This window comes from Eumetopias jubatus, unplaced genomic scaffold (assembly GCF_037043125.1).
Source record: "Eumetopias jubatus isolate StellerSeaLion01/CBP00866 unplaced genomic scaffold, mEumJub1_p1.0 scaffold_14, whole genome shotgun sequence".
Classification (NCBI taxonomy): Eukaryota; Metazoa; Chordata; class Mammalia; order Carnivora; family Otariidae; genus Eumetopias; species Eumetopias jubatus.
Genome location: NW_028274820.1, coordinates 95738128 through 95752558, shown reverse-complemented (window position 1 = coordinate 95752558; position 14431 = coordinate 95738128). Strand labels below are relative to the sequence as shown.

The following is a 14431-nucleotide window of genomic DNA, read 5'->3' as shown; positions in this document are numbered from 1 at the left end:
GATCGAGTCCCGCCCGCATCGGGCTCCCTGCTCGGCGAGGAGCCTGCTTCTCCCTCTGGCCCTCCCCCCTCTCATGTGCTCTCTCTCTCATTCTCGCTCTCTCAAATAAATAAATAAATCTTTAAAAAATAAAATAAAATAAACAAAACAAAACAAAAAAAGATTTAAGAGCTATAAATGAAGCAGTGATGCCTATTCATTCCATGGTGCCAAATCCATATACTATTCTCACCCAGGTCCCTGGTGATGCCAACTGGTTTACAGTACTTGGTTTATTTTTTTTTAAGATTTTATTTATTTATTCATGAGAGACAGAGAGGCAGAGGCAGAGGGAGAAGCAGGCCCTCTGCGGAGCAGGGAGCCCCATGGGGGACTCCATCCCAGGACCCTGGGATCATGACCTGAGCCGAGCCACCCAGGCGTCCTTTAAAAGACACCTTCTTTTGCATGCCTTGAAGTGAAGAAACACAGCCACTAATTTGCTTTTGAATGGTCCTCACCTTCAAGCCCTCAGGCTGTTCCATTTAACTTGGATAGTCTTGCCAAGGGATTTGGGGACAGTCCTCACTTTTTCCAGGGCTGCACTTAGCAAAGACCTCCGTGGTATCTCCCTGCTTCAAGGGACTATAGTTCAATATGTGGATGGTATTTTCATCTGTAGTCCCACAAAAGAAATATCTGATGGCAGTTCTTTAACTTCACTTAATTGCTTGGCAGACAGAGGATATAGTGTCTTCCCTAAAAAGGCACAAATATTGAAACAAAAAGTATAATATAATATTTGGGGATACGCGCTAACACCAAGTCACTCTACCCTGTCTATTGACAGAAAAAAAAAAGGCAGTATTAGATCTTGGACCCCTAGCTAAAAAAAACAACTCTGTACTTTCCTAGGTATGGCAGGTTTTTGCCCACTGTGGATTCCTGGATTTAGGTTTTTAGCCAAACCATTTTATGATTCAGTTAAAGGCCCTGGTAAAGAATCTTTACTCTGGATGGAAGGCCCAACAGACCGCCTTTCAAACATTAAAAGCTAAGCTTTCATCAGCCCCAGCTTTGGCCTTACCAAATTTAGAAAAACCTTTCACTTTATATGTAATAGAAAAACAGGGACAAGCTTTGGGAATTCTTACCCAGAAATTAGGAAATGAAACAAAACGGGTGGGCTATTTTTCAAAGTCACTTGATAATGTGGGTGGCTGGCTTGTCTTCAAGCAGTGGCTGCAACAGCCCTCCCGGTAGAAGCAGCTTCGAGACTTACTCTGGGACAATTCTTGATGGTGATGACTCCACATCAGGTCCAAAGTGTCCTAGAGACCAAAGGCCACCAATCGATAACAGGATACCGACTTACTAAATACCAGGCTATGCTTTTAGACATACCTGAAATAATACTGAAAGCCTATCAAACTTTATGCCTGGACCTGATCATCCTACATCTATGCTAGAACATGACTGTTCAGAGATTATCGATCTTGTTTTTTCTGGCAGACCAGATTTAAAAGATTCCCCTATTGAAAATGCAGATGACCGTTGGTTTACTGACGGCAGCAGCTCCATGGATAAGGGAAAAAGAAAAGCCAGATACGCTATGGTTAGCTTAGCTAAGACCACTGAGGCAAAAGCCCTTCCAATAAATACTTCCGCTCAAAAGACTGAATGAATAGCACTTACCCATGCTCTTCAATGGCAAAAGGCCTAAAAATGAATATTTATACTGACTCCAAATATGCTTGCCTGGAGCTACATGCCCATGGGGAAATTTGGAAGGAAATGGATTATGATTACTATCAAGCCATAACTCCCCGATCAAATATGAGCCTGAAATAATTACTCTTCTTGAGTCTATACATCTATCTAAGGAGGTAGCTATAATTCACCCCAGAGGACGTCAAAAGAATAGGATCTTGGAACCTAAAGGAAATAATCTAAAGGACCGTGCAGCCAAGCAGGCAGCACAAAATAAACAAATATTAAGTCTCATACCAGTTTTAATTCCAATCAAGTCCGTAACTCCGGTCTATTCAGACCAAGAAATTCACATGGCCCAGGAACAAGGAAGTTCAAAAAAGGTACAGAACTGGCTTGTTAATGAGGGGGAAATCTTTATATCCAAAAATATCTCATGGAAGGTAATACAGGGTTTACACCAGGCTACTCATTTGGGCAAAAATGCTTTAAAACATTTAGTTAAAAATATATTTGATGGAGTGAATTTAATAGCTATAATAAAACAGATTGCCAATCCTGTATTGTTTGGGCACAAGTAAATCCAGAAGGTGCAGTCCGTGCCCACCCCCACCCCCACCCCCACCCCCACCCCACCCCCCCGTTTTTGAAACCAGTCCAAGGCCATGGAACATAGCCAGGAGGGGACTGGCAGCTTGATTTCACACAAATGCCTCCTCACAAAGGCTATAAGTTCTTACTAGTGTTTGTTGATACTGTGACTGGATAGATCGAGGCCTTTCCATGTAAAACTGAAAGAGCCACAGAAGAAACCAAAGTTTTGTTGAGAGACATTATTCCTAGATTTTGCCTTCCACGATCCCTAAAGTGACAGTGGTCCTTCTTTTAATCACACTTTAAAATGACACCTTACTTAGTCTAGAGACCCAGAAAAACTGGGTTACTCTCTTACCAATAGGACTTCTTAGAATGAGAACTGCTCCAAAACAACCTCTAGGACTAAGCCCTTTTGAGCTACTATATGGAAAACCATTTCTTACAGCGGACCTGTTATTAGATGAAGATTATAATACCTTATTAAATTGTTCACTCAAGGCTGGTTTAATTCATGTTACTTAATGGGTATACTGATCACATTCTCCCAAAATCTGACTTAACTATAACTGAAAGTCAATCCCATGTAAGCCCCAGAGACATAGTCTGTTTAAAAGATTGGAAGTCAAATACAGCAGCGGACTTCAACCCAAAATGCAAAAGTCCATATTGGGTTGTATTATGTACTCCCACTGCAGTAATATTAGAGGGACCCTCTTCTGGACTCATGTACCTCCTTCCCAGGGAACCGATGAACAAACTAATGTGCCTTCTTACTCGTGTGAACCTGTAGAAGATCTCAAACTCTTCCTCAAGCAAGGATTGAAGATGGTCCTTACCACCCACAGAGTTACTTCTTTGTCCAAATTGGACTCAGCTGCTTCCGCCTTCCATAACTCCCCTATAGGTTCCCCGACTGGACAACGTTGACCCATAGGTAGGGACGTCACTGTGCCCCTATTCAACAGGAAGAAGCTATAGAAGATGAGCTCTTCTGCCTTCAACAATCTTAAAGATTTAAGGGTCAGGCTTGTTCGGGGGAGGGGGTGGGGAAATGATGAGAGAATAAAAGGCAAGCTGAGGGCAAAACATGAACTGACACCCACTAAACCCCCTCCCCTTAAGGTGGAATATATATATATATATATGAACATTCCTCAGGCACTAGTAACTGCCTAAGAACAGAGGCAGGGGAAAAACAAATGGTCAATTGATAAAGATCACAGTCGTGTAGGACACGAAACTCCACTAGACTTTGTAACTGTCTTAATGATTTACAAGAAAAACACAATCTTAATAATAGACCTCCAGGAACCTATAGACTCAATTTCCTGGAGCCCTAAAGTCACCATCGCCTCCGTAGGCTAGAAAACCCTATATAATCAGTCACTCCTCACAATCACAATGCAGCTCTTCCTGCCCACGGGTCCTGTCCCTGTGCTAGAATATAAATACCTTTTTGCACCATAAAAGGTCTCTAGAATTCTTTCTTGACCATTGGGCTCAACTATCCTGCATCAGAGTCACGTAGCAAATCCTAAACATCTCTCAGTTTATCACTGTGCACCATTGACATAGTTCAGGCCTTTCTCCTTTGTCAACAGATCTGCTGTAAATACTGCTCTGCCCCCCGGGTCTCTCCCACTCCTTGCAGCCTGCACATGAAGGCCAATTTTTCCAAAAGCCCTCTGATCAAAAGCATTTAATGAAGGTTTCAGAGCTTTCAGAATAAAATCTCGATCTAGCTCCTGCCTGCCTACTCTGACCTCGCTGCCTGCACCCTCCCCGTCCCTAGCAACATGCAATTTCTAGGTGTGACGTGATCTTTCCCCTCCTAGCCTGGTAGCTGCTTTTCCCTTGGCCTCAAGTTCTCATTCTCTTCTTTAGCAGGATCGCTCTAGATCATCCTTGAAGACCACTCTCAGACTTTTACTTTCTTTGGAAAGGCATCCCTGATCTTGAGACTTAATTCCCAATTCTTTCTCATCATGCTGCACCACTCCCCCGGCACAGCTAATCTGAACTTTACTGTCTCAGTTGTTTGATTCATTTTATGGGCACTTTTTGACACAGTGAAGGATTTGCCAGCAGAAGGTCTGATATCAAGGTGCTCCGTTTTAAATGATTGAGTGAAATAGACATACCGTGTCATGCTTCCTTGCCTGCCTACTCTTGCTCAGAGCCACATTCCTTCAGCCCGCTCTCCTGCTAATTTACATACATCAAAACCATTCTCAAAGCACCTATCCCATAGTGTCTATAGGTACATCTCCTCCCTGTCTCTCTGCTGATTGTAAGCGCTTTGAGGGCAGAGACCGAGTCTTGTGCTCCTTGCCCACACTGGGTTCTCAAAAAATAAATGGATGATCGATTGGTTGGTGTTGGGACCATTGGAAAACCCACAGGTGGACACATAAGCACAGTAACAACAAACTCGTCTATGATACAGACAAGAAGCTTAGTCCTTCCTGGTGGATGTGATGTGCATACTCAGCAGGAACTAAAGGGGCCTGCCGACAGTGACTGTGTCTGCCACCAGAAGCACAGATGTTGTTAGGACAGCCTTGTGTACCTCAAGCTGAGCCAGCAGAAAGGGGAGCTCATACCGATCCTGAGGCTCACACACCATGGTACTGGGCTGTCAGAGCCCTTCCCTGGCTTTCATAATGTGTAGATATAATAGGAGAATAATCACAGCAAGAATAAAGGACTAAGGGGCACCTGGGTGGCTCGGTCGTTAAGCGTCTGCCTTCAGTTCGGGTCATGATCCCAGGGTCCTGGGATCGAGCCCCGCATCGGGCTCCCTGCTCCGCGGGAAGCCTGCTTCTCCCTCTTCCCCACTTGTGTTCCCTCTCTCACTGTGTCTCTCTCTGTCAAATAAATAAATAAATAAAATCTTAAAAAAAAAAGAAGAAGAAAGGACTAAGTGAACTACTTGGGACCTTTGCCTATTCGTCACCCCCAGCTTATAAAGAAGTCTCAGCAAGTCAACTCTTTGCTCACATATAATAAAAGAGCCTGCCCCTCACTAGACTGAAGAATGGGGGGACTTCCTTCGGGCAAGAGCAATAGCAGAGATATGTGAATATGTTCAAACACGGGATGTGAACATTCTTATAGGAGGACATAGTAGTAAATAATTACATAAACCTAGAGCCAGTTGGAGTAATGGAAAGAATAGCAGTCGACGAAGACCAAAAGATCAGGTTTCTAGTCTTGGCCATCGGCTGAGCCAAAAGCCAGTTTATCTCTTGGAACCCGGATTTTCTCACATGCAGAATGCATCATGGGGCTCTAGATCTCAATATTCCTTCCAATTCCAATATTCTTTAGCTAGGAATATATTTTCCCCACCAAGATTTATTTGTGGCCCACACCAAATAGTTGCTGACATCAGTGGTTTTGAGAAGACAGCTAGCAAGGCATTTAGTTCTGTTTTCTGGCAATTTAAACTCTTCTTCATTTTCACCAATAAATACGTAATTGAGGAGATCCACAGCCCATGAGGCAAGTCAGTCAGATACACATACACAACCACGTCTGCTTCTCCAACCGCTGAGCTGAAGGAACACAGATCTTGGCGGCCCGGGGCCCCTTGCCCCGCGACTTACTTACTTTGGGAGTGAAGGGGCTCTCACAACGCAGCGGCTTGCTCCTGCCTTCTGGCTGGGCTGGGGTCTCTGGACCTTTGCCAGAGCCTGACACTGGAGTCCTCAAAACCTGTTCTGGACTCATCTCGCCTTTTGCCTGAAGGGGGCCGACTTCATGGACTCTACTGAGGGGAGGCCTGGGGGGTGTGGACCTTGCCTCCGAGTCCTGACCTTCAGCCCTGTCTGGGGTTTGGCTCGGGGCCTCCCTGCTCTCCTCTGCCTCCTCCTGCCTTTCGCTCTCACTCTCTTCTCCACAGTGGGAAAAGTTCAACTTCTGCTTTAGTTCTTTGTTAATACTGCTGTCCTCCATCGCAGCCAGAGAGCTTTACGGCGCAGGCGAGGCCTATCAGACGGGAACACCACAGAGCTGCAGAAGTAAGGAGGAGAAAAGACTGTGAGTTGGCAGGGCCCCCCAAACCCCCCCTGCCTTTCCCTCTGCCCACTCACAGCTACACAGAGCCATGCCATTAATTTGCTCCCTTAAGTACCACATATCTGTAAGACCGCAGCTTACCCTTATTTCCAGTCTGATTAAAGAAAGCTCCAGTGACTCTTGGAGCAATTAAACCCAATTTATGTATAGAACTCTTCCGGATATCCCATATAGTCTCCCTCAACCCATGTGCTACAAGATACTGGTGAGATAGTTGGATTCCTCTAATTTAGCACAGCTTTAAAAAAATACCCACTAGCCAATTCAGGAGCAAGCTCATTACTGGAAAGAAATCATTTTCACCCGTTTCTGCCTACCGTTTAGAAACATCATGCTCTCCTCTCTCCTCCATGCACCCAGTGGCTAACCGCAGTTAATTAAACTCGGCATCACCGGGATAGCATAATCATCCTTAAAGAGCCACTGACTTATCTTGGCTGGAGTTCATCTCCCTAGCAGAGGGACACCTTAGATTCCTGCCAGGCGCACCTGCCCGAATTCAGGCATTTCACGCCCTCTACCCACCCACCCCCAGGTATCAGCAGTGAAAACTTTTAGGGAATAGGACGATTTTCTAAACTGACGAAAGCCTGGAAAAATCAGCGACACCTAGAAGCAGGTATGTATCACATGAAAATGGCAATTACTTTGCCCCGAAATGCCTTATTTTGTTAAAAAAAAAATTTTACCGTTTAATATACAGTATTTAGTATTTACAGTATTTAAATTATTAATACGGTATTTACAGCATTTAAATCATTTAATTTCTTTCTTGGAGGGGCTGCTTGAGTAAAAAACTCTGAAGAAAAAAAGAAGCCACCAGTATCACTTTATAGGAGAAACCGTGTGACAGCCCATTCACGGAAAAGGAAAATGATACACAGGAGCCCTCCTGTACCTTCAGGGGGGAGTCTGGAGGTGCTGGACACATGGAATTAGTTACATGATAAACGTGGGTGGAAGAGAGGCATACTGAGGATATATTTTTTAAATATTTTATTTATTTATTTAATTGACAGAGACACAGCGAGAGAGGGAACACAAGCAGGGGGAGTGGGAGAGGGAGAAGCAGGCTTCCCGCCGAGCAGGGAGCCCGATGCGGGGCTCGATCCCAGGACCCCGGGACCCTGACCTGAGCCGACAGCAGACGCTCAACGACTGAGCCACCCAGGCGCCCCGGTACTGAGCATATTTTGATCTTGGCTGAAACAGAGTTAATTTCTCTTACAGTCTTTGGTTACTCGTTGCCCATCACTTGTCTTCCATTTCCTCTCTCTCCGTTAATCCCTCCATGCCTCTCTCCTCTCCCAGTCTTTCCCATCTCTGACCTGAACTCATGAGGACGTTCATCCAAATGCAAACTAACTGGGAGGATGTGAAAGCATTTCTTCAGCTAAAAGCCTTCTCAGGCTCCAGCTTTATGTAGGTGTGCACACCACCAGATCCTTCCCTAGCCCATCCCACCCACGCTGACCTTCCCAAATCATTCCACGGGAAACCCTGTTGCCCATAGCAGGCAGAAGCTCACTGCCCACCTCTGTCAGGGTCCCCCCATCCCACAGGGGCCAGAGACAAGAAAGTCATCACCAGGGAAAGGAGAACTCAGGTTACAAGTAAAGAAATTGCTATGAACTGAGATTCTGGAGTTGGGAGTGAGTTCCTTGTTCGCAGCTATCACAGCAGGCCATGTGATTTTATTCCTTTGCTACAGCCTGGATGTTGACCAGTGTCCCCGTCTCGGGCCATGAGGTGGGGAAGATACTCCCAATCTGGATACTCCTAATTTAGAATGAGGGGAATTGGGTGGTTGCTGACCTTGATGGCCCAAGGGGATGCCCGGAAGCATGCATGCATTTTGCCTCTGGCCAACAGCCTCACTATTTGGGGTGTCACGCCTCACCCTTGTTCTTTGTTCTCAGTTTTCTGCACATTATGAAGAATTCTCTCTTTGAATTTGAGAAACAAGACAGAGGATCATAGGGGAGGGAAGGGAAAAATGAAACAAGATGAAAACGAAACCAGAGAGGGAGACCAACCATAAGAGACTCTTAATCTCAGGAAACAAACCGAGGGCTGCTGGAGGGGAGGGGGGTGGGAGGGAGGGGGTGGCTGGGTGATGGACACTGGGGAGGGCGTGTGCTACGGTGAGCGCTGTGAATTGGGTAAGACTGACGAATCACAGACCTGTACCCCTGAGACAAATAATACATTATACGTTAATAAAAAAATAAATTAAAAAAAATTCCCTCCTTGCTTCAGTGCGTGCTAATACCCTCGGCATCTATCCCAGGCAAACAGCTTCACATCATGAGACGAGGGGTCAAAGGGGAACGCAGATAATCTGTGGCAATAAGGGGAAAAGGGGGATTTTTTTCCCTTAATGCCTGACACGTAATGGGTGTTCCCTAAGTCATTTTTGAATGGACTTGGGAAAGTAAAGTTAATATATCCCAGTTTTGTTTCGAATACTCAGTGTTTGACTTTTTTTTTTAAGATTTTATTTATGTATTTGACAGAGAGAGACACAGCGAGAGAGGGAATACCAGCAGGGGGAGCGGGAGAGGGAGAAGCAGGCTTCCCGCCGAGCAGGGAGCCCGATGCGGGGCTCGATCCCAGGACCCCGGGATCATCACCTGAGCCAAAGGCAGACGCTTAACGACTGAGCCACCCAGGCGCCCCAGTGTTCGACTTTTTGAAAGTTTGAATATTTTTCTTATTGTTTCAGGGGTTGCTGCGTGGAGAAAAGCAACATTCCTAAGGAGTAAGATGTAGAAGGCGGAAGGCAGCTTTGCATCTCAGGGCTGAGATCCCTAAGCCTGGTGTTTGGGGGAAGCTCTCTCCCACTGCTGAGTGATGAGAAAGCTAGACTCAGAGCCCCACTCTGACCCCACGTTGGTGCTGAGGCCTTTGAAACACCAATGGGAAGAACAGAAGCAAGAAAGTCTATCCATTCAAATTGGTTTCGAAGAGGTAGAAACTCATACTCAGCTTTGAGGTAGACTGTTCCTTTGCAAAAGTGAAGTTAAGGCCATGGAAAATCAGTTATTTGTTTGGGAGTCTGTGGCTCCAAGGAAGGACATGCTGGCGTCATTATTCCCCTAGGAGGGAGAATTGTGGAAAAAAAAAAAAAAAAAAGCATGAACAAGCCAAAACGAAGCTCTAGCACATTATTTACTGAAGACTGAATTAAGACTGAGTCATTCCAGACCCTGAAAAATACCAGTATAGGATTATGGTATATTTGATGAGGCTGCCTCACAGGACCCATTGGGAGGTCTGGGTTCCCAAGCAAGAAAGGGACATTCTTGGGCGCCTGGGTGGCTCAGTTGGTTGAGCGACTGCCTTCGGCTCGGGTCGTGATCCTGGAGTCCCGGGATCGAGTCCCGCAACGGGCTCCCTGCTCGGCGGGGGGTCTGCTTCTCCCTCTGGCCCTCCCCCCTCTCGTGCTCTCTCTCTCATTCTCTCTCTCAAATAAATAAATAAAATCTTTAAAAAAAAAAAAAAGAAAGGGACATTTTTCCCTCTGAGGCCTTCTGGGAAGCTGGCAGGCTCCAGGACAGGAAGCAAAGACTTGAAGAGGGCTGGGGCTGCAAGCAACGTTCTGGGCCTCGGACTGTTGGGCTTGGACTCTCAAGACTAGAGACAAACCTGAGGGAAGTCCAGGGTGGTGGAGGGGAACGTTGGCCTTGATCACCAGAACGTGCCCTTGGGAGACAACAGTGCAGTGGTCAGCGTTCTCAGACTAGGGCCTGCGGGCCTCGCCAACTCGGGGAGAAATCCTCTCTAGCTCACTGAATTAAACCAGAGGACTACACAGCATCTCTGAGGTCCCTGCCCGCCCCAGTCCCATATTCTTCCTTCTCCTTAACTAGCTCAGTGTCTCATCACAACCGGAAGTGTTGCTTCATCCCCGCAGAGGGAAGTATGCAGTAACTTAGACAAGAGCAGACGATGTTCATCAGCAACCGACATTCACCAGCTCCCAGGGCAAATCCACCAGCAGCCGTGATCTGTGTGGGCCCACAGCAGCACAGCATCTCAGGTGCTCCTGACTCCTCTCCCAGCCCAGGGTGTTCAGCAAGCCCAGGAGCCTTGAAGGGGACCTTCTCTTGACCGCCTCTCCGCACCCCCAAGAGAGAGTGCACAGAAGCAGACACCTGTCACTGGCAGGGAATCCGGTGATTATTCTACAAATCATTAACAATACTTTCTATTTGGCCTTCCACGTTTCCCGTTTCCAAGTGCTTACACAGCTGTAGCTACTAAGCAGCATTGACAGCAGAACGGAATTCCAAGGAAAGATGGTGGGCTGAGTAAGATAAAGCCTGGAGGTCATTTTAAAGCCTCATTAATTCTTCTTGTTTTGCTTTTTCTTGTGGAAATGTTCAAACATACCAAAAGTAGAGAAAATACAGTAGAATGAGTCTCCATGTATCAGTAATGTAGCTTCAAAAATTATGGGCAGCTGTAAAATCTTGTTTCATTTGTATCTGTAATTTTGTTGGAGGGGGTGGGTACTGGAGTTTTTTTTTAAGCAAATCACTGATAACGTCGTTTCACTCATGAAGACTTTAGTGCCATTAGCAAAAATCCTCAGAGTCATCTATTCTCTTCAAATCTACTATAAATCTACCTGATGAATAAATCAGATTCTAACAAACTGCTTCTCTTGCCAAGATGTCCCATTTGCTAAGACTAGAGGATGTCTGTCAAAATAGCTTTTATAATAGAGACATACTCCTTGTCCACTCACAAAGATGTGGTACTCTTCTTGGAACAAGAACAGATTGCTAACGTGACATCCCAATAATTTAGAGACCATTGATGTACTGCCCATATTTTAAGGAGCAGGTAGTTTGAAACTACGGTCTAGACTCATTAGTCTGCTGATCGGTTCTCTATTACCCACAGTTAGGAAACTTTATGTGGCACTTGGCCGTTCCCAGATTCTCCAAAATTGGAGCAGATTGGGTTGCCTACATGACCTGGTCCAAGGCCATCCCCGGCCACAGAGATGAGATCTCTGTGTCTCTCCGTCTCTCTCCATCTCTCTCTCTCTCTCTCTCTCTCTCTCTCACACACACACACACACACACACACACACACTCATTGCTCTCATGGGAAGAGATTCATAGGAATGGCAAAGAGCTGGACCTGTTGTGCCTAGATCTTGACTCACTATCTCTCTGCTCCCAGGGCTGGGGCTCAAGAAGTCACTAGTAATTTGGTCAAACATTGCCAGCCATTTCTTCATGCTTCTGATCCAATGACAAGATCCCCATGCTGAAGTTTCACCTTCCTAAAACAAAGCAAACGCTTAATGATTTGGGGGAAGTGTGACAAGGAAGAATTACAGCTCTTCCACAGAGGGTAACCACCCAAAACCCTAAAGATAGAAACTGTCAAAAGTGGCTATCCCTGCGGAGGGAGCGGGGTCTGGGGGAAGAGGGCTGGAAGAGAAGGAAACTGCTGCTCACTGTATGTCCTGCATGTAATTTGATTATTTTGCCATGGAGATCTACTTATTAAAAGAGTAAAAAGAAAAGACGACCTCTCCTAGAAATAAAAGCTTACAAAACTTGTAAGAATAGACACATCAATGGTAAAGAATACATAAATTAGTAAATTATCAGGAATTCAATATTGTAATTTAAAGGGGAACTATAAATCACAGGAATTGAAAGAATTATTCAATAATGGTATAGCAATTATTGGTTACTAAATTCAATAAAAATTTTAGAGTCTCACTTCATCATCACATTAGCAATATAAACATTGATTAGATTAGGAGATCAAATGTGGAAAACCGACGTATAAATAACTAAAAGAATAAAAGTGAATGTTGATCCAATTTCTGGGTAGGGGCCAACTTTCTAAATGTCAAATCAACATAAGAAATCACAAAAAGAATGGATAAGTTTGACAACATAAGATTTCGAACTTCGAAATTTCATAAAGCAATTAAGCAGCATTGAAACCATACAAAAAATTGGAAATAAGATGAACAAAAATTACGCCAGGCAAAAGATTACTATTCTTATTGTATAAAGAACTCATGTAAAGAGAAAACAAGAGCATGAAGACCCCAGCAGATAAGCAAGCAGAAGGCATCGGGAGCAGAAAGAACAACCACAAATCAATATAGATTTTGAAACCATGATTAGATTCAGTCACAAAACATTAATTTAAAAACAAAACGCCATGTTCATCTAACAAATTGGCAAAAAAAATATTTTAAACGGCAATATCTAACTGGGGCAAGAGTGAAAGGAAATTGATGTCCTTATACACCACTGAATCAACAATTTGGCAAGATTATCAAAAACCTTAAAAACACGAATATATTTTAACCCAGCATTGCCCCCTCTGGCACTCTGTCATAAATCAACAACCCGAATAGCAGATTACACCTGCCCTGTCACCCCTCCTTCCAGATTTCATTCCTTGCCTGATAGCTGCCTTCCCTGCTAAGCTCTAAGCCTGATGAGAATGGATGTCTGCCTTCTTCGCAGCTGCCCCAGTACTGTGTGCAAGGCTTGGCATGTACCAGGTAGGGTTAGTTTACAGTGAAATTTGGCCAACACTTTAGGCATAACAAAAAGAGGAAGGGCTTGATCGTTCAACAAGGAGAGAATGGTTAAGTAAATTTTCAAACATACATACGATGGGAACCATTAAAATGATGCATATAGGAAGTTCCTAATAGGATGGGAAAATGTTTGCGGTCAGATGCTATAGAAGAAAAGAATACAAAACTGACAGATGGTATGATGTCAACATAAACAGAGAAAACTTTTAATTATATCACTTATTTTAAGATGTAGCATTATTTTTACATGCCACTAAGAATTTTTAAGTGCCCCAGATGAGGAGTCTAGCACGGTAGCCCACATGCAGCTGTGGCAAATAAATGGCCGACACGGAGAGAGCTGGCCGGGGAAACATGCTCGCCTCTACGTTTTCATTGGCCGGAGAGAAGGAAAACATCTCGCCCAAGAATCCGAACTATAAGCCAGTGTTTACGCTCGCTTGCATTTTGAATTCCCACTACCAGCGTGGCCCAAAGAACCTCAAGCAGAGAATTTAACTCAAAGTAGTCTCGGTTTGGTGGTGCCTCCAGATGGCTGACAAAAGCAAACACAAATCTCCTCTGTGAGAACTCGACCTCAGTGGGGCTGGCGGCAATTCGGAGTCACCATAGCGATGTTAGCAAGTGAAAAGCTGCACCCTAGAATTGGTGAAACAGGATAAGCAAAATCCTAACAGTGGCCAACTCAGTGGTGAGATTAGAGATCAAAATTACTTTATATAATGTATTTTATATACAGTATATTTTTATATATTATAGATATTTTTATATAATGTAGATATGTTTTTTAAAGATTTTATTTATTTGAGAGAGCAAGCAAGCACGGGGTGGGGGGGAGGGCAGAGGGAGAGGGAGAAGCAAGCTTGATCCCTGGGATCATAACCTGAGCCAAAGACAGATGTTTAACCAACTGAGCCATCCAGGCACCCGTAGGTATGTTTTATATAATGCAGATATATTCACTATTTGGGAACATAATTTTATTTTAAAATTTAGATATATGGGCTTCTAGGGGAACTCATTCTAAAATATAACACCATCCTAGGGTCTCTGAATGTGACTGCCCTGCATTTCCTCTTGCCCTTCACACTCCTTTCCCAGCAGAGCTATTCTAATAGCTAATTTTCATTTCTTTCCTATCATTTTGTGAAATGCAGTAGATCCAGAGAATATAAATCTGATGGTCAGGTATAAAGCCTCTTTCAGACTGTGAATGTGTGTTAAGAGGCCTATCATCACCATCATTAAAATTTTTGAGCACCTGTTATGTGCAAGATACTGTAGCCAGTGGTACAGAGGTGTGAGTCTCTTTTATTCACCTGCTTAGTTTACAAATGTCTGTTGTGCAAGGCTCTAGGAATCTGATGATAGACATGGTAGCTGGTGAGCTAAAACCCATAAAGCGAAGACTGGGAAAGGCTCTAGGTTTAAGGTTGGGACGTTTGAGTCTTTTTTTTTTTTTAAGATTTTATTTAT

General features: G+C 44.4%; 1 protein-coding gene across 1 annotated transcript in view; it reads right to left on the bottom strand.

Moving 5' to 3' along the window:
- The window catches only part of WEE2 (WEE2 oocyte meiosis inhibiting kinase), a 33087-nt gene extending 26844 nt beyond the window's left edge, over nt 1-6243 (bottom strand). The window contains exon 1 of the mRNA XM_028106183.1: nt 5899-6243. Within this exon, the coding sequence (XP_027961984.1) occupies nt 5899-6243 (345 nt within the window). The remainder of the gene's footprint in view (nt 1-5898) is intronic.
- Between the last annotated feature and the right edge of the window lie 8188 nt (nt 6244-14431).